The sequence below is a fragment of the Rhododendron vialii genome, chromosome 2a (genome assembly GCF_030253575.1).
Source record: "Rhododendron vialii isolate Sample 1 chromosome 2a, ASM3025357v1".
Taxonomy (NCBI): domain Eukaryota; kingdom Viridiplantae; phylum Streptophyta; class Magnoliopsida; order Ericales; family Ericaceae; genus Rhododendron; species Rhododendron vialii.
The window spans coordinates 12,888,007-12,906,512 of record NC_080558.1 but is presented as its reverse complement, the minus strand read 5'-3'; the positions used below and the strand labels follow the sequence as shown (position 1 = coordinate 12,906,512).

At 37.0% G+C, this 18,506-nt stretch overlaps 1 protein-coding gene across 6 annotated transcripts; it reads left to right on the top strand.

Moving 5' to 3' along the window:
* The first annotated feature begins 3,838 nt into the window (after positions 1-3,838).
* LOC131316859 (protein NLP9-like) lies at positions 3,839-11,447 on the top strand. Of its 6 annotated transcripts, XM_058346344.1 has the most exons (8): positions 3,839-4,053; positions 4,521-4,575; positions 4,763-6,002; positions 6,911-6,955; positions 7,066-7,815; positions 9,091-9,211; positions 9,927-11,006; positions 11,263-11,447. In XM_058346344.1, exons 3-7 carry the CDS (start codon positions 5,091-5,093, stop codon positions 10,994-10,996), a joined length of 2,898 nt encoding a protein of 965 aa, XP_058202327.1. In that variant the 5' UTR covers positions 3,839-4,053; positions 4,521-4,575; positions 4,763-5,090; the 3' UTR covers positions 10,997-11,006; positions 11,263-11,447. The 6 variants fall into 6 exon arrangements, with proteins under 6 accessions (XP_058202327.1, XP_058202329.1, XP_058202330.1 ...); XM_058346346.1 differs by having other exon boundaries at positions 3,840-4,053; positions 4,521-4,579; positions 9,927-11,447; XM_058346343.1 differs by lacking the exon at positions 3,839-4,053 and adding an exon at positions 4,079-4,260 and having other exon boundaries at positions 9,927-11,447.
* Positions 11,448-18,506: the final 7,059 nt, after the last annotated feature.

Sequence of the window (18,506 nt, the reverse complement as noted above, 5' to 3'; positions counted from 1 at the left end):
ACAGGATTGTCGTGAAGAAAAGGGAAGAGTAATCAAATTACTACCTTGGGGTATTTGACTTGTATTTGTCTTCTCGATGTACTATTTGTCGAGTTATTAATAAAGTTTCGTTGCCGATAAAAAATAGTAAAAGTTGGAAGAGAAATCTTGAAATTTTTTTTAATCAATGAACAGTGTAGATTGCATCACCTTCTTAACCTGTGTCTACCATCAATGGCTGACTTTCTTCTTTTTTTTCCACGTCAACACACGTGTAATCTTGAATACCAGTCAGAACAATGCCACGTCAACACACATGTAGATTGCATCACCTTCGGACTCAAAATGAATGTACGAGCCATCCTTCTCGTAGCTCTTGCATTCTAGATTACGTGAGTGAAAAATCAACTTGGTTGAAAATTGATCATATCGATCAATATGAACAAATCGTTTACCGTTGCCAACTTAAAGCTCAAAACCATATTCGTTGTCCACTATAAACGATTTATTCTATAAATTTACAAAAGTCTCGATCGATCAAGCCGATTTTTCATTCACATGTTCTTGATTCAAGAGTTACTACGAGACGAACGGATTGGATCTTTTTGTGGGCTCTGGCCGGATGAAGTCAAAATGATTGAGTTTGGTGGGTTGTAGAGGATAAAGGTAAGGAGGAAAGCTTGCCCCATTTATAAAATGGAGCTGTGCTACGTGCACAGCATGCTGTGCACATTAGCTATGCACAGAGCCCTCTTTCTCCCGCCTCGGGTCGCACAAAGATGATCGGAACCGCTCATTTTGTTCAAAATATGTCGTTTAAGGTTTCTGTAAAAAATTAGCTTCGTTCGATATCGTTAGAGGCGTTAACAAAACACCCAAAATTACTTCAGAATTTAGGCCATGAGAGGTTCCGATCATCTTTGTGCGATCCGAGGTGGAAAAAAGAGGGCTCTGTGCACAGCTGCTGTGCACAGCATGCTGTGCACGTAGCTTTTCTGTTTATAATGTCACCCCAACTCCTTCCTGATGTCACCAGAGGGGTGTTTGGACTTCGGCCACCTCATTTTGCATTCTTAATTTTCTACTTTAATCACCTTTTGAAATCCGTTCTGTCAAAATACATTATAAAAAATGAATTAGAGAGTTTATAATTCAAAAATCACTTCAGAATGCGTTTTTTTAGAGACTGTTAATAATTTATACCTCTATTAACAAAAAAAATTCTGCAAATCTATTATGCACTTATTATTCAAACACTTTTACAGATTGTGTTATATTCTAAAAATGTATATTTCGATAATCTTCAATCTAGAATTTTAGAAATAACTGGCTATAAACACCCAATTATAAAGGAGTTCGTCGTAGAGGTAATCCTTCATGTGAATAATTGATGTAGGATATTATTCGATAATTTAGGTGGTTTATTTTTTTTGTCTTTGAGAAAATAAAGTTGAATCGATCGAAATTGATATGTATCTAAATGAAATTTATAAATTTGGGATAGAATAAAAAAGAATGGTCAGACTCTCAAAGTTCATTTTTGATATCTCTGAATTTTTTTATTGATGTTCGATTATTTTAATTTTTTACATGACAAACACCGTGATACATTGTATTTCACGAAGAGAATCCTATTGTCCGGAAGGATCTTGATTGCCAACTCCATCACTTCTACAATTAAAAATGTATTGTACATCTAAATATCAAATTAGTATATGACAACCTTTTGTTGGCGTGATATCTAAAGAAAATTTTCTTATTATAAAGAAGACTTTTTAGCGAAAGTGAGAGCTTAAGAGAGTCCTAGCCGACAATAAATAAAACATAGCTTGAGAGGGAGGAGAGCGGTATTATGTGGGGGTATTCGTTCGTGATCTCAGTAGTCCAAACGCATTTTGGACAGTCCCGATTTTACAAAAAGAAAAAGAGGGGAGAGAGCGGTTGGGTGGGAGAGAGAGAAATGGAATAAATCTAAGCCGTTCAAAATGCGTTTGGACGGCTAAAATTGCCGACAAAGTACCACGCATGTGGTACTGTCCGTCACCCAAAAACTTCTAGAGAGAGAGAGAGATTACTTTTTTTTTATAATTTTGGAATCTATGCTTGCAAGTTGTTTTTTTTTTTTTGGTTGGGTACGTCGGAAATTCTTGGAAGTTGTGCCCTAGATTCCAAAAGGTTCCAGTAAAGTCCCAGTACAACAGTTGACACGTGTCAGTCACTTGTCCACCACCATATTGGTCACGAACCTTTCAGTTCCCCATTTCCTGCCGATAAAGTAATCTGGGGACACTTCTAAATCCACCCAACTAATTCGCAATGGTAATAATTAAAATCAATAATTAAATTGTGTCACGTCAGTATTTAATTATTCATTTACTTTATAATTAATCTTAACAATTTTTACCTCCATATTGGTTATTTTTATATTCCTATAAAAAAAAACCCCCACAATACACAATTCAGATTTGTCCAATCGCAAACGAGTTTTAATCATGCACTTAATCACATCAAATTCTTCGTCTCGATGAGACGATTCCAATGTGAAGTGTTTTGTGTTATTAAGTTTTGAGTTTGGTTATTGAGTTTTGGTTATTAGTAAAAGTTGTTAAGTTTAGTTGTGGAATGAGTGAAATTTGGTTATTTGCTAAAAGACTTATAACTTTGTTTATTACAATGTGGGGTATTTTTTTTTAGTATTGTTGTTAAATTTGTTTATTCATACCCATTTGCTTATTACAACGAGGATACTCTAATAACTCCATTGCAGTGCTTTTAGTATTTTGAACTCTGTGCTATGTAGTACGTGTGCGTATCTAGCTAGAAGCTCTAACTAAAATTATAGTATGGGAAAGACTATAATACATCATTTTATTTGGGTGTGTATTATATACACTTCCCAAAATGTTATAAATTGTAGAGAAAATGTAACGAATCGTATTGTTAAAAAGTTACGAATCGTATAAAGGTTACGAGATACACTAAAACGTTATGAATCATAATGAAAATGTTACGAATCGTACTGCTGAAATGTTATGAATTCTAGAACAAAAGTTACGAAACACACAAAAATGTTATGAATGAACTATAAAATATGTGCATATGGTACACTATTTTAAGGAGTGTGTATCGTAGACCTTCCATGGTAGTATATGATTAACAAAAATCAAGTTACCAATTGGAAAGGTCAATAGATAGAAAAACTTATCCAAATAAGGTCTAAATGGAGGAAAATCTTGGGAACAATATCAAACACTGCCAAGATAAATATGCAGTATGATTAGTGACAACATTAGAACCGTCCTCAACTACAACAGTAATGTACTATAATTGTTGTAACCACAAGTATACAATAAGAAGATAAAAAGTTGCTTAGCAATACAAAAAAAGAAAGATAAAGTCAAACTATTTTTAAACTTTCAACGTAAATCTCGTGTATTTCAGGACACTAACATATGTTTTTATGCACGGTTAATTTATAACCTGTGGATTTTGTCATGACCCATTTCGGAATAATAAACAGTTTTATCTTTTCATCAATGTCGGAGACAATCACATAAGTACGAGATGAGGAATTATATGATAAAACCCATCTCTAATAAAAAATATGCACCAAGTTAATTAACCATATATAGCATAACTAATTATAAGTATAATAGTTTAAGATGGTTAAATAAAGTGCATGTCAAGAAAAGAAATTGTTTGGGATCTATTATTTTTAAACTGTCTTCAACTTTTGAAAAAAAGAAAGAAAGCAGGGTGTTACGACACTAAAGTGGCGTGCATTTAACACCTCCCATACATTTATGCTTTACATAATTGCTCCTTTAATCAAATGGGTTCCTTTCCAGTTTTCCAGATCTCTAGTCACATTAGTAATTACATCTCTCTCTCTCTCTCTCTCTCTCTCTCATCAAACCCTCCCTGCAGCCTGCAGAGAATTTGGCAATGGGCTAAAGAGGGAGCCTAGGAAAAAATCCTAATCAGAGCCTTCCTATTTTTAGTAACCCACGTTCCTGATGTAAAATCTCTCAACAAACCGTTACGCTACCCATTCCTCCCCGCCTTCTATTTATGGTAGATTCTCTCTCTCTTTATTACTACTACTACAGACCGCGTCCAAAAAGTTCCTCTCTCTATACTTTCTCTCTAGAAATCTTGGGTCTTTTAGTTCATAGGGAGACGAGCTACGAGGTGGCTCTTACTCAGCGTTTTTTGTCAACTTATGTCAAGAAAGTAATTAGGTCAGTGTTGGAAAAACTTATCATAAAGAGCTAGGGCTTGGTAGTTGGTATCATCACTGATAGTGGTAAAAAGCTTGGGCTTGGTAAATTCACTCTCTTCTCTATCTATCTGTTGATGGGTTTTTTCATTGGAGTAATTATCAGCTTTTTCATGGGTTGAATTTCGTGATTCCTTATTTGTTTTGCCCATTCCTTGGCCTTCTATTTAAATTTTTTATATTTTTGATAATTCAGTTGTTTGGACTAGCTTATTCGATATTGATGTATTGTTCTTTGTTTTTGCTTTTGTTTTTGTTGCAGTAACTTGTGGGTCGCTTTGGATATCAGGAATTTTGTTGTTATTTTCAGTGTAAAGGTCAGTACAAAGCTCTATTTTTTTATTTTTTTGTTTGTTTGTTGAGATCTTAGGGTTTGAATGGTGAACAATAGATGAATTAACCTTGATTTCATGTTTTCAGTGTGCTATACATGTTTATATGTAATCCGCGACAGGTATTGCGTATTACCCGCATTATTTGCTAACAGTATGGGATGTGGTGCAGGGTTTCTGCTATTTCAGTCGAGGAAGCTGGGATTTTGTTGTTATCTGAGTTGGGTTTTTGGGTAATTTTGAGTTGGGAATTCCTTTGCCTTCAGAAGATTAGGAAAAGTGGGCAGTAGTTATAAGAGAGGAAATTGAGAATTTAGATGAATTTTGTTGGGGAAAGGATAATGATGAGAACAGATTCCATGCTGAAATTCTGGGTTGTTGGTGTGCAACTGGGAGAAGAATTTCGGGACACAAGTGTTGTGATGAGCCAGTTTTTTATGAAGAAACTCTAGCGCTTACTCTTTTGTATTTGGTCAAAAGATTTCGGTTTGTTCTTGTAAATGGATTACTCCTTTTCGTCTAGAGAGAAAGATAACGGTTACATTTCGTCTGATGGGGGAGCAAGGCATTCAATTTCTGAAGACCCCTTCAATAATGGTTTGAACTTCGATACGTATGCTGGATGGTGCAGCAGCCCGTCGAACACGGACCAAATGTTTGCCCCTTTTGCATTTTCACCCCCTCAATCAATGCCCTCGAATTACACCCCCTTTGATGGATTAAACTTCGCTGAACAGAACACTAATACCTTTGCAGGGCCCGATTGCGATATCACTGGAAGTCCTTATAATGGTGGAGACAAAATGGTTTTCCAGCAAATCAATACCCAAATTGGTTTTCCAATGGAATCCACCAGTTGGAATGAATCTACTACCAAAAAGGGTAATTCTTCCTTTCACCAAAACCAGTTCGATGCAGGAAATTGTCTCATACCTCGTCCATTTGCACAAACACTAGCTGAGAAAATGCTAAGGGCATTGTCCTTGGTTAAAGAGTGGTCTGGTGGTGGTATTTTGGCGCAAGTTTGGGTTCCAATTAAACAAGGTAATCAATATATCTTAAGTACTTGTGAGCAACCCTACTTGCTTGACCAAGTGCTTGCTGGGTATCGCGAAGTATCAAGGGCGTATACCTTCGCCGCAGAAGTGAAGCCGGGTTCTTTTCCTGGGCTTCCTGGCCGGGTGTTCATATCGAAATTTCCAGAGTGGACTTCTAATGTTGGTTACTACAATCCGGCAGAGTACTTGAGGGTTCAGCATGCAGTCAATCATGAAGTTCGTGGATCCATTGCTGTGCCTGTTTTTGAGGATGATCTGGTTGAAATGTCTTGCTGTGCTGTGTTGGAACTTGTGACTGTCAAAGAAAAACCAAATTTCGATTTGGAGATGGAGAACGTTTGTCGCGCACTCCAGGTTAGTTTTCCCCCGTGTCTTTTAAGCAGATAACCTTCTTTCCTTCCTTCCCCTCATGTTTTTTCCTCCACTTATGTGATGAAAAAATGTTTTATGCGTCCATTACTCTGTCATCTGCACAATTAACGCTGTATCCATTCCATTTTGAAAATCTAGTGAGTTGATTTTGTTATGAAGTGGCTGAATTGTTTTGAGTTTAATGTCTATGGACATAGTGCATACATCAAGTGAATAGCAAGTTGCTTTCATTCCCTTTTGACTTAATGTCATGTGAAGGAGGGAAAATAAATCGTATGAAGCGCTCATGACATAGATCAAAACTTGCGAACCGATTTCAGATTATTTTGATGAATAACATGAAGTCAACTGGCCAGAAGTTGTCATTCCCTTTTGATCTTACGAGGAAGCATTGTCCTCGTGTTTGGACTTTCCTGGGAATAAATCACACCAGTTCAGAATCTGTAATTGTTTCCTGGTATCTTTTAGTCTGGGCTGAAAAGTTCTTTGCATTTTGCCAGTGGAGTTTATTTGTGGTCTAATTGCATTTGTTGTATCTAGCTGTCCCGCAACGTATCTCGTATCTGCACACAGCTCCACAATTTGTCCAGTATACGACTCTTCAGTCCCTACCAAGCTTTCTCGGTTAAGGAAGTTTGTGCTTCTCACAATCTTTTTTTCCACATTTTTTGTGGCTGCTACTCGACGTCAGTTATAATATATATATATATATATATATATATATATATATATATATATATATATATATATATGTATGTGTGTGTGTGTGTGTGTGTGTGTGCAAACTTCATTTATATAATATGTGCACAGTATGTGAAATTTACTGAAACATGATTCTGTTGCACTGATTTGTTGGTTCTGTCTAAACTCCTAATCCTGAATTTTTACAGGCTGTGAATTTAAGGAGCACTGCACCTCCTAGGCTTTACTCCCAGGTAATAGCAAAACAAATACTCTATCTCTTTCTTCTGGAATGCTTTCCCAATGCTTAGAAAAGATGACATGTGTCAACTACTTCTGTAACGAGTATTTAACTATTTTGCAGTGTCTTTCAATGAATCAGAGGGCCGCTTTAGCTGAGATAAAAGATGTTTTACGAGCCGTATGTCACGCTCATCGATTGCCCCTTGCTCTAACCTGGATCCCTTGTTGTTACAATGAGCGAGTTGGGGATGAAGTCTCCAGATTACGTGTTAAGGGTGGAAATGCAAGTTTAAATGAGAAATTTATGCTATGCATAGAGAATACGGCTTGCTACGTGAATGACAGAGAGATGCAAGGATTTGTGCATGCATGTGCAGAGCACTATCTTGAGGAAGGGCAAGGTATAGCTGGAAAAGCTCTTCAATCAAATCATCCCTTTTTCTTTCCAGATGTCAAGGGATATGATATCAGTGAGTATCCATTAGTCCATCACGCACGCAAGTTTGGCCTTAATGCTGCTGTTGCAATACGGCTAAGGAGCACCTACACTGGCGACGATGACTATATATTAGAGTTCTTTCTCCCTTTGAATATGAAAGGGAGCACAGAACAACAACTCTTGTTGAACAACCTCTCTGGTACCATGCAAAGGATTTGTAAGAGTTTGAGGACGGTTACGGATGCTGAATTATTCGGTGCAAAGGGTTCTAAAGTCGAGTTTGAAAATGGATCACTTGCAAATTTTCCCCCAACTGTGGATTTTTCAAGGAGACAAACATTAGCTAATAATACAACTCATATTGAACCAGTGCCACCAGGTGTCTCTGACCCGCAAAATATACGACGAGAACTAGATGCTCCTCAGGAACAGGTACGTTTCGTACATCATGACTGAACTTGTTCTCCTATGTTAGAGCTCGCCCACATTGTTGATTATCACCTCCAAAGCTAGTATGACCTTGAGTGGCCTCTCCACAAACTACCACTTGGCTTTGAGTTTAATGCTTCTAACATCCTAAAAATAAGACATGGTGGTATTGCAGTTCTCATTGACCCTGGTCAATGGACTGTTGGTTGAGAGATGAACTAGATGGCTTTGTATCAATGTCGGCCTGTAGGCCTTAGGATTTGGTTAATGATGCTGTACCTACTTCCTAGGACTTGCTTGATATAACAATCAAGGTTGGGTTGGTTTAGATTTAAAGCTCGTTGGCAACTGAGTGGGCTTGGCTAAGGGTTGCCATAAGAACCCAAGCAACGACCTTAATGTAATGCATTAAGCATAGCTGAACGAAAATCCTATAACCGCACTGAAATAACCTCTATTTGGCCCCATGATAACCAAGAGAAGGTCCAAGAAAAACCTAGAAACCTGTCCGTTATTTCCTATAATCTGCTAGTTTGTAGTAGTCTGAAGTATTGTCATTGATGACTAAAGCTGCCAAACATCCTAAACGAAGCCAATTTTTTTCTCAAACAACTGGGCTTGGCTTGAGGGATGCTGTAGAACCTACAACCCCACCTCCATACATTGAAAGCAGCACAAAACAAGGCAGCAGTGTACTTTATGGGCCTGTTCTTTCATCGAGTAGGCAAATAATAGCGAAAAACAGTGTAGACTTAAGAAATCTTGCTTACAAGTTTAGGAAACCTGGGACCTAATTTGTAAATGTATCAGTACCAAGGGGCACTATTTTTTGGATTGCCGAGGAAGTGAAGGGTCTGAAGGATGTGTGTTGAGACATATGGTGCACTTTAATGCTTGATTCTACTTAACCAGTTAAGGGTTACAGATGGAATATTGCAAAAAAGAAACATGGTAAACTTACAACCATTGACTACAAAACTCAACATTTAAAATTCTTGGGCAATGAATGTAGCAGTTAATATCTGGGTTAAAGTTTACAAGGTTATTGTTCAGATTTCCAAACTGAACGTTACATGATATTGGAATAAAAATTTCACCTTCAAGCCCATCGAATTAAGGAAAGGAAAGGCACCCATTGTAGAGCTTCTATAGCAGACAAATGATTTGATTCTTATGTTAACTTATTCCCAGTGTGCTGCTTCTTTTCTAAATGTTCACGAATCATAATTTCTTTTGATTGGTGCATTGAGCTCTGAATAACTTTTTGAGTTCATGTAGATGAGTGGATCAAGGAGACCGACAGAGAAAAAGCGGAGTACTGCAGAGAAGCATGTGAGCTTAAGTGTTCTTCAGCAATACTTTTCTGGGAGTCTCAAGGATGCTGCCAAAGGCATTGGTGGTAAGACCTCATGCTACATGTTTATTTCTTGAAATCCTCTGACTTGATCAGCTGCTAACATGGTTATTTTTATTCCACAAATAACCATACTGGCTCTTAACCTCTCTCCCAATAGCAAATTGTTGGGAGCTCTTTCAGTAAATATTATGTTGTTTCTTTCTGTAAAATGTGCTGCGTGGTTTTTTACCAAATGCCTTGCTTAACTACTTTCCTGTTGTCTTTTTTTAGACAAATTATTGTTGTGTTTGGTACTTGTTGCTGTGGTCTGAGAAGAAACTATTTATCTTTTTGTGTATCTGTGGCGTACGTTGAATTTTCAATTGTTCATACAAAAGGTTAAAGAAGCCAGAATTTGGAAAATGGATGTGTGGAAGTCTCTCATAGGGAAGCAATGTGATGTTGCAAATGTAGCTCAGCTGTGAGTAGCATATTGAAGCCTTACGAGAAACTCAGAATGTTTTCAGAAACTAGCTCCATTTATTAGGATCTATCACAAAATTGCGATACCTTGATGATAACAAATTTTTGCAAATTTATTTAGAAGGATGTTCTGTAAGGGGTGACCACTGGTCCAGTGATAAAAAAAAAGGGAAAAGAAAAAAAACTCACAGACCTCTAATCTTTGAGTTCAGTCTGTACCTAATAAGTGGGATTACTTTTTCCCTGTTATTTAAATGAATATTCTAGAGTTCTAATTTTATTGTTGGGTTTGTAGTTTGCCCAACGACACTCAAGAGGATATGCAGACAACATGGGATCTCAAGGTGGCCATCCCGCAAGATAAACAAGGTGAACCGTTCCTTGAGGAAGATACAAACAGTGCTCGACTCTGTTCAAGGCGTCGATGGAGGGCTGAAATTCGACCCCACTACGGGTGGTCTTGTGGCTGCAGGCTCCATTATCCAAGATTTCAATGCAGGGGGAAGCATTCTCTTCCCCAGCAAAAACACACCTATTAAGAAACCGAAACCAGTTGCGCCTTCAGTTTGTTCACCCTCTTGTACTGATAGTGAAAATTCTACTGTGAAATTGGAAAGGGAGGAGAATTACATTGATGGGAATAACCAAGTAGAACGACAGGGGAGGAGTCTGTATGTGCCAAATGCCGAAATTCCTCTGGCTGACTGTTGCAATGGTTGCAAGTCAGTTGGGTTTGTCCCACCATCTGAGAATTCTTCACTGTGTTCTTACTCTCAATCCAAAACTTTGGGTGCACAAAACAGAAGCGCTTTGACATTAGAGAATTCTGATTCACACTTTGTTTCTGCTGAGATGGATATCAGAATGAACGTTGAAATTGGTGTGGAAGCCAATGATAGGGTCCTTGGACCTAACCACCAAACGTGTCCCACTTCTTCAGGAACGACAGACTCATTGAACAGTTCTGGTTCAATGATGAGTGGCAGTTCGTCAAGCTCTCATAGCTTTGGTGAAAGAAAAATCACCAATTTTTTTACGAGCTCTTGCGATAGTGGATCCAAGATCACAGTGAAAGCTACTTACAGAGAAGATACGGTTAGGTTTAAATTCGAGCCTTCTTTAGGGTGTAGCCAGCTGTATGAAGAAGTTGCAAAGAGGTTCAAATTGCAAATGGCGTTGTTTCAACTCAAATATTTGGACGACGAAGAGGAATGGGTGTTGTTGGTAAGTGATTCTGATTTGCGGGAGTGCCTTGAGATATTGAGTTTTGTTGGGACTCGCAGTGTGAAGTTTCTCGTTCGTGATGTCCCTTGCAAGACGGGCAGCTCTGGCAGTAGCAATTCCTTCTTGGCAGCAAATTCTTAGGAAGTCTTAGGTATGAAGTTGGGTCCATGTCAAAAAAAAAAAAAAAGAAGTTGGGTAACCTTTGTATATTGCTTTCATTTTCATTTCTGTTTTCCAATTGGCATTCTGGTGAGTTGGTGGTTTGTAGATGAGATCATAATATGCCTTTCGGAGCCTCTTTTTTCATTTTTTTTGGTGTTCTTGCGGTTAACAATCATGGTGTCACACATCAGGAATATCTCGTAATATTTTGAAACGATGTGTTGTGCTATGATTGGTTATTGCAGGAATTCAGAAAAGGATAAAGGATGGGGTAGAAGGTGAGGAATGAAAGGCAAGGGTGGCTCCACAGATGTGTCAATGTATAGGTCTGTAAATGCTAGAAGCAGTAAAAGTTGCAGTAGTTGAATAGATTTTCCTCTGATGCTCTTAACTTCAATTTGTATAGTTTCCATTTGATGCTTTTGAATTACTGCTGCTGCTGCTTCTTTTTTGTGATTGTGTGTGCGATGCTAATTTAAACAGAGTTTGTTTAGGAAACGGGAACTCCGCCTATGTCATGCTTAGAACTTCATCTTTCACACATCCCGTCCCAAACAGGATGGAGTATTGTGCAGTAAGCAGCTAGCTGACAGCCCGCACGTCGTTATGACATGAATTTGACTACAGTAGCCGACCCAAATTGATTGAAACTTAGACCCGGTTTGGTTTCGTTGGCTTAGGAGGTGGGAATATATCTCATGCAGTAGTTGAATGGATTTTCCTCTGATGCTCTTTACTTCAGTTTTTATAGTTTCCAGAGTTGGATGCTTTTGAATTGCTGCTGCTTCGGCTGCTTTTTTCTTTGTTTGTGTGTGTTGCTAATTTTGATGGAGTTTGTTTTGGAGTTGGGAAACTTCTTCGCCTTTGTCATGCTTAATTAGAATCTTATCTTTCACACATCCCGTCCCAAACAGGATGGAGGAGGATTGAGCGATAAGTAGCTGACCGCTAACATGTAAAAGAACTCGTGAGATCCTTATGACATGAATTTGATTACCAACCCTTGTCAAAAAAAATTTTTTTTTTGGATTACCGACCCGAATTGATTCAGTTTGGTTTGGTTTAGTTTGGGTAAAGAGGCAGGACTATTATATCTCATGATACATCCCATATTTGTATCCATGTCCGTTTAGGGCCAAATTGATTGGTGAATATCAGAAGTGGATCTTGGTTGAAAATCTCAAAACATGGATCGAGTTAGAAACCTCAGTACCTCACAAGAGTGAGTGAAGTCCTTATGTAACTCGGAAGAGCTTCTTGCACATTGATCAATTATGACATACAAATCAGTGTATCTAATTAATTTTGAGTTGAAGGCTTTAACTCATGTTGTGATGTTTCTGCGACTCTTAAATATAAAATGTTGTGATGTTTCTGTCTCTTATGATTTTTTTGGTTCTCTTGAATATAAAATGTTACTTCGAGTAGCAATACAACAAAAATAAGATTGCAAATTTTGATCTAGAGTTTAGATTAAATATATTAGTTGTGTCATTTCATGTTAGGTTGATTAATTATATTAGTTGTGTCATTTCATGTCAATGGCAAGTGGGAGAAAAGAATGCAACATTAATGTCAATGGTAAGTGGGCAGAGAATTTGATCAAGTGATTGGAAAGCTGATATTTTTATTTGTTTAATTAATAATAGGAGTGGACTTTTTGGTTTCTCGAATTTGATCAAGTGCTTTGGGACATTGCAAAATGGTATGTCAACTTGGATTTTAATAGTGGGGATCATTACTTGGATTCAGCTCCTGTTCAGTTTTGATCTATTTAATTTGGTCCAATTTTAGACTGCTGAGGGCCTATTTAAGACCCACAACAATGATCCATATATAGATTATATACCAACACACTCACATGCCAATAGAGCCTATCATAACTTGTTAGTGTCTCTTTTTTTTTTTTTTTATCGGCAAAACAATTATTAAGGATACTTGTCAAAGGTTACAACAAGTAAGGAGAGAAGGGGAGCGGATTTCAACCAAGTTTGGACAAACCCAAACGGGTCAAGCCCGAAACACCTAAGGGCCACAGAAATGTCCAGACAAAACAAATGAAGCACAAATTCCGGTATGTTTATTGTTGCAAGTACCACTCCCCATTCTTATGAGCAAAGGGTGCACATATTCTTAATGGTGGTCATTTAACTATCATAAGATCGTAGTAAAATTTACAAAAATGTGTACTACCTCCGTCCCATATTATAGGGGTTTTTGGCAGTCGTGCCACTTAAACAATTATCACATTTTTAAATATTTTTTATGATTTCATAAACTTTGTTTATAAAATTAGTTGAGATATGTTGAATAAGATCCATATTAAATATTAAAAAAATCATAAATTAAAAGACATAGATAGTTTCTTTAGAGGTTCATAAAGTGAAAATTAAACTCAGGAATTTAAGATGGAGGGATTAATATTTAGTGGTTCTGGCTCCGTTTCAGAAACCTTTTTAAAAAATAAGCAGCTTATTTCATATTTTCAAACTCATAAATAATGTAAATGATTAATAATTTTCAATTTTTTTTTTGCATTACATAAAAGATCTCATCGAGATCTTTTAAACAAAATCCATATTGTATATTTTTAGATTTCAATAAGTTCATAATTTTTGAGCTTGAAATTGCCTTTTTAAATTTTTTTTTTTTTTTTTACGTTCTGAAACGGGGCCTAACACTTTTTTCTTATGCTATTATGAGGGGTGTAAGTGTACTACTACTATATTCCTCTATTATTTTAAAGAAATCATACTTTTGGAAACATTAATGACATGTCTTCAACATGGGCCTTTCATTTGTGGGGGGTTGGGTGGGGCTAAAGCAAGTGATGCACTTTCCTTGGGCCTACTTCGTAGTTTACTTGTTTAAAAGAGTGAGAATTTTTTCAGTGCCAGGTGGGTATCACGTGGTGCCCGCTCGGCACATCCGAGTTGTCCGGTGCGATTTTGGATAGCTCGGATTTAGAAAGAGAAAGAGGAGATATAAGATTTCAACTTGAGCCGTCCAAAAATATATCGAACGGTTCGAAAGTACCGAGTGGACACCACGCGGGATATATATGCTCGGCACTAGAAAATTTATCCAAAAGTGTAGAGATCTACTGATAGACTATCAGAAAGTGGGAAACTACACAGTGGCAGTCCAGACTTTTTACCTTCGACTTTCACTTTCGGGTTGGATTGGTTTTTGTAATGCTACTTTGGACAAGTCAATACTTTCCCCAACACTGTTACACACAGATTTTTGCACATGGGTACTGCTACGTACAAAGAAAAAAGGCCCTTAAAATACCCTTAAACCATGATGTCATTGTAGAACTCACTCATCCAACCAAACTCATTTGAATTTTCTTTTGTTTTATTATCGGGCCAGGCCCTCATTCTCTCTCTCTCTCTCCTCTTCGTGTAAACCCTCCAAAAGGGGAGGGGGACCATCTGACTTCTTTCATTTTGGCGCTACAGAGGTTCCAAAATACTTCCATTTTCGCGCTAAACAGGGCTCCAAAACAGCCCTTCTTCTACTCTAAATTACCTTTTGCACTCACATGACTTGATCAAAAAATCTCTTGATCCACGACGGCAAATTTTGGTATGTATCAATCGTCAAATATGGAACCAAATTTTGATGATTGTTCTTGATGAAAATTTTCGTATATATAATCGTCAAATATGGAACCAGAAATACATAATTAGGGTTCGACCAAAAAATCCCCAATTTCCCAAACCCTTTTTTTGTGGTTTGAACAAGTTATAGTGAAATTAAGGTAGAATCGATAGAAATTGTTGGGTTATCGACAACCCAGAGAGAGAGATCATGGAATTTGTTGTCGCAATTTTCGCGTGCTGGTGGTGTCGCGCTTTTCGCATGCTGTGGTGTGTGAAGGATTGGTCACCGGTGTGGTGGCGGCCGCCGGTGGTAGTGGTGGGAGTCGGCGGTGGTGGTGGATGTCGCCGGTTTAGCGGCGAAATTAAATTGGAAAACAGAACTGCAAGTTGTACATGAAGATGAGAGAGAGAATGCAGAAAGAGGGCCTGGCCCAAGAATAAAACAAAAAAAGATTTAATGAGTTTGATTGGATAGGTGGATCCCACAATAACATCATGTTTTAAGGGTATTTTAAGGGTTTTTTTTCTTTGTAGGTAGCATTTTCCTTTGCACATAAATTATACACAGATCACGATGGTGTAAGATCCACTACCCACTACGGATTCCACACAAAAGATTCGAGCCGTTCATTAAATGTCAAATATTTTTTCAAAGCCTCCAGTCAAAAAATCAGCTCAATCTGATACCTATAGGTACTTAATCCAATCATCTAATTTTTCATTAAAACTTTCAGATAATGAAAATTTAGATGATTGGATCAAACACTTATAAGTTTCGGATTTAGCTGATTTTTTTCCGGAAGTCTTTGAAAAAATATTTTACATTTAATGAACGGCTCGAATTATTTGTGTGGGATCCGTAGTGAGTCCCACATCATGATCTGTGCAAAATTTGTGTGCAAAAAAATTGTGTGTAGACTTACTGTACTTTCCCACCTTACCAGTAAATGAATTGGAAGATGGTGCTCCGCAGTAGTTGCCGAGATGAGATTCGAGCCGTCGGATGTACGATCCGACAACTCAAAAGTGCGCAGCGGTGTGTTGCCGAGATGAGATCCGAGCCGTCGGATGCACGATCCGACAGCTCAAAAGTGCGCAGCGGTGCATAGCACTGATCCAAAGTCCCCGGTAAATAAGGGCTTTGATCTACATATAATATTGTTTAGCAATAAACTACAAGGAGAGTAAACTGTAACATAACAAAAGGTCAGTAACAATTAATCCCTCTCCGTTCTTTTCTAAATGTTCAGCTACATCATTCCAACTTATTAAGGATGTATTATCATTACAACTTTCACATCAATTTTTACATTCACTTTTCAAAATTATCCTTCCCTTTTACATGGATTTACTCTTTACCCTTTAACTTTTCCAAATAGATATACTTATTAAGGTACATCCCAAAGGGAAATTGCGTGAGCTCACTTCGATGGTGAATCTTTGAACCTTATTTGGATGATCAAAGGGGAATTGGCTATTCACAGTAATATTGAAATTATTGTGGAGGATATTAGGAGATTGGCATGTGACTTTCGGGTGTGTGAGTTTAGTTTTGTTAAACGTAGTGGTAATGGAGCGGGTCATTGTCTCTAGTAGGGTTTATGGATGTATAGGTGTCTCCACTTGGGAGGTATATTCACCGGATTGGCTATCCACGCCTTTGTATAAGGGTGGATACGCCATTTGATTTGTTTTTTCGTTTTGAGTATCAATGAATTGGTTTATACTGTTGGCAAAAAAAAAAAATTACATTCCAAAATAGAGTGCTGAACTCTTATTTTGGGGACAGATGGAGTACTTAATTGCATACATTGAAATACTTATTGTAAAAGGGTCCGGATAACATTGACAATGGAAATGTTGCAATGATTAGAAAGTAAAAAACTGTGATGTTTATGAACTCACATGCGAATTGTTTAAATATCTTGTATAGTTGTATTGATGGGGTTGAAGGGTAATTAAGTTACACTTAACCCCCCCAACTTTCTGGTTGTTTCATGGTGACCCAATTTCTAACTTTCCGTCTATTTTCCGGTAGAAATCTGCGAGGCAACATCTGACGTCACATTCATGCTTTGTTTAGGAGTTGAGATGAAGGTGAGAGAAAAAGAGAGGGGAAAATGGAAGAAAATTGAAAGGGAAATTAAATTACACTATTCACACTTCTAGATATTTATATTTTCTCTCGTCTTTCTCCCCAAACAAAGCAATTTCGTCTCCAAAATAAAACAAAGCATCAATGTATTGTATATGCAATTTAATGCAATCATGTGAGTTAGTTTTGCAATTCAAAAGATGCATGTTCGTCTCCAAAATAAAACCGCTACATAGAGTACAAAAACTACATTTTTTAGAGTAAATTTTTGCAGCAAATAAATGTTTTCCTCTCATTATCATCCAATCTATCTTTGTATACTTCTCTCATGTTCCGAAAAAATGTTTTTATCACGATTTTGAAATTTTGTTATATATTTTTGCACATGAAATCATATGTCTTCCCAAATACTAATTCAAAATCTTTTCTATACCAAGACAACAGTCGATACCAAGATCGACAAATTTAAATTTCTTGTGGTTTTAGTTCAAACCAAATTTATTTCCAAAAGAGAAGAACTGCGATCAAATATTGAAACAAATGGAAACACACGTTTCAGTACTTCTTCCTTTTGCAATGCAGACGAGGGTGTTCAAGATTTCAGTCGTGCATAATTTTATTTTTATATATAGTTTGTCATCCTATATATAAAAATAAATCATGGAGTTTAAGCCCTATGAGAAATCTCAAGAAAAAGCAAAATTTCGAATATCTAATCATTGATCACACCTTAAAAGGTCAAACCATAACTTTTCGCTTTTCAATCATCGCCCGAGGAACCGGATAATACAGGATCTTTATAAACCAACTCAGATAAAAATATCAAAATTTGAAAAATCTATTCATTGATCACATCTTAAAAGGTCAAACTGTAACTTCACATTTCAAAATCATTGCGGAGGAATCGGATAAGATAAGGATCTTAATAAACCAACTCTGATGGAAATATCACCAATATAATCGATCGATGCCTTGTTAGAAAGTTGCTGTGGCCAATTTCAAGAAAGAGCAAAAGTCAAAATATTTAATCATTGATGACATCTTAAAATTCCAACCCTAACTTTTTTCATTTGGAATGGCATAAAAGAGAATCTTATTAAAAGCTACAATTACATTTCTTTCGTCATTTCATGGACTTCAGATAAAAAAAATTAGTATAGTTTTTTTCAATCCCGACCGGCGACAGCGTAGGTTTGAAACGATTGTAAAAAAAACCATTAAATAGCATTGAAGCGATCTTACGGGATCACCATATTGAATAATGCGACCTGCCAATTTAGGTAATAAGATTGGGACCCAAACCGTCGAATTAGCAGTTGATGCGGGACTCACAATATTAAAATTAAGACATAGTACTCGAATTATGCAAACCAATCCCAATTGTCAATTTGATAACTACAAAATAGACTAATCGATTGGAGGAGATTGACAGAACTAGCGACAAATCTGACGCGCCGATGATGGAGGTGACCTAGTTCAAATGATTGAGAAAATTGGAAGTGATTAAAAAATATATTTGGCAGGCTTATAGAAAACTATGATATAAAATAGGAAAAATTATGCTTATGGTTGGCTCGATAATGTTAAGTGGTGTTCGAAGTCAAATGCAAGTTTAAAGAATTATCTTTAAATCTTAGTAATTGGTAATTAAAGAGCAATCATAGAGATATTAAGATGGTAGAGGACATAGGCACTTCTTGAAATTAGTTATGAACAATAACTAATTAATTGCTTAGATTTGTACACAATGAAATTCATTACGATTAAAATTGGAGCACTTAATTTT

Bases quoted from the DNA above. Each gene is read 5' to 3' on its own strand.
- LOC131316859 (XM_058346344.1), top strand. From the start codon at position 5,091: ATGGATTACTCCTTTTCGTCTAGAGAGAAAGATAACGGTTACATTTCG. The intron at 6,956-7,065 runs GTAATAGCAAAA...ACTATTTTGCAG, and splicing joins CTCCTAGGCTTTACTCCCAG to TGTCTTTCAATGAATCAGAG. The intron at 7,816-9,090 runs GTACGTTTCGTA...GAGTTCATGTAG, and splicing joins TAGATGCTCCTCAGGAACAG to ATGAGTGGATCAAGGAGACC.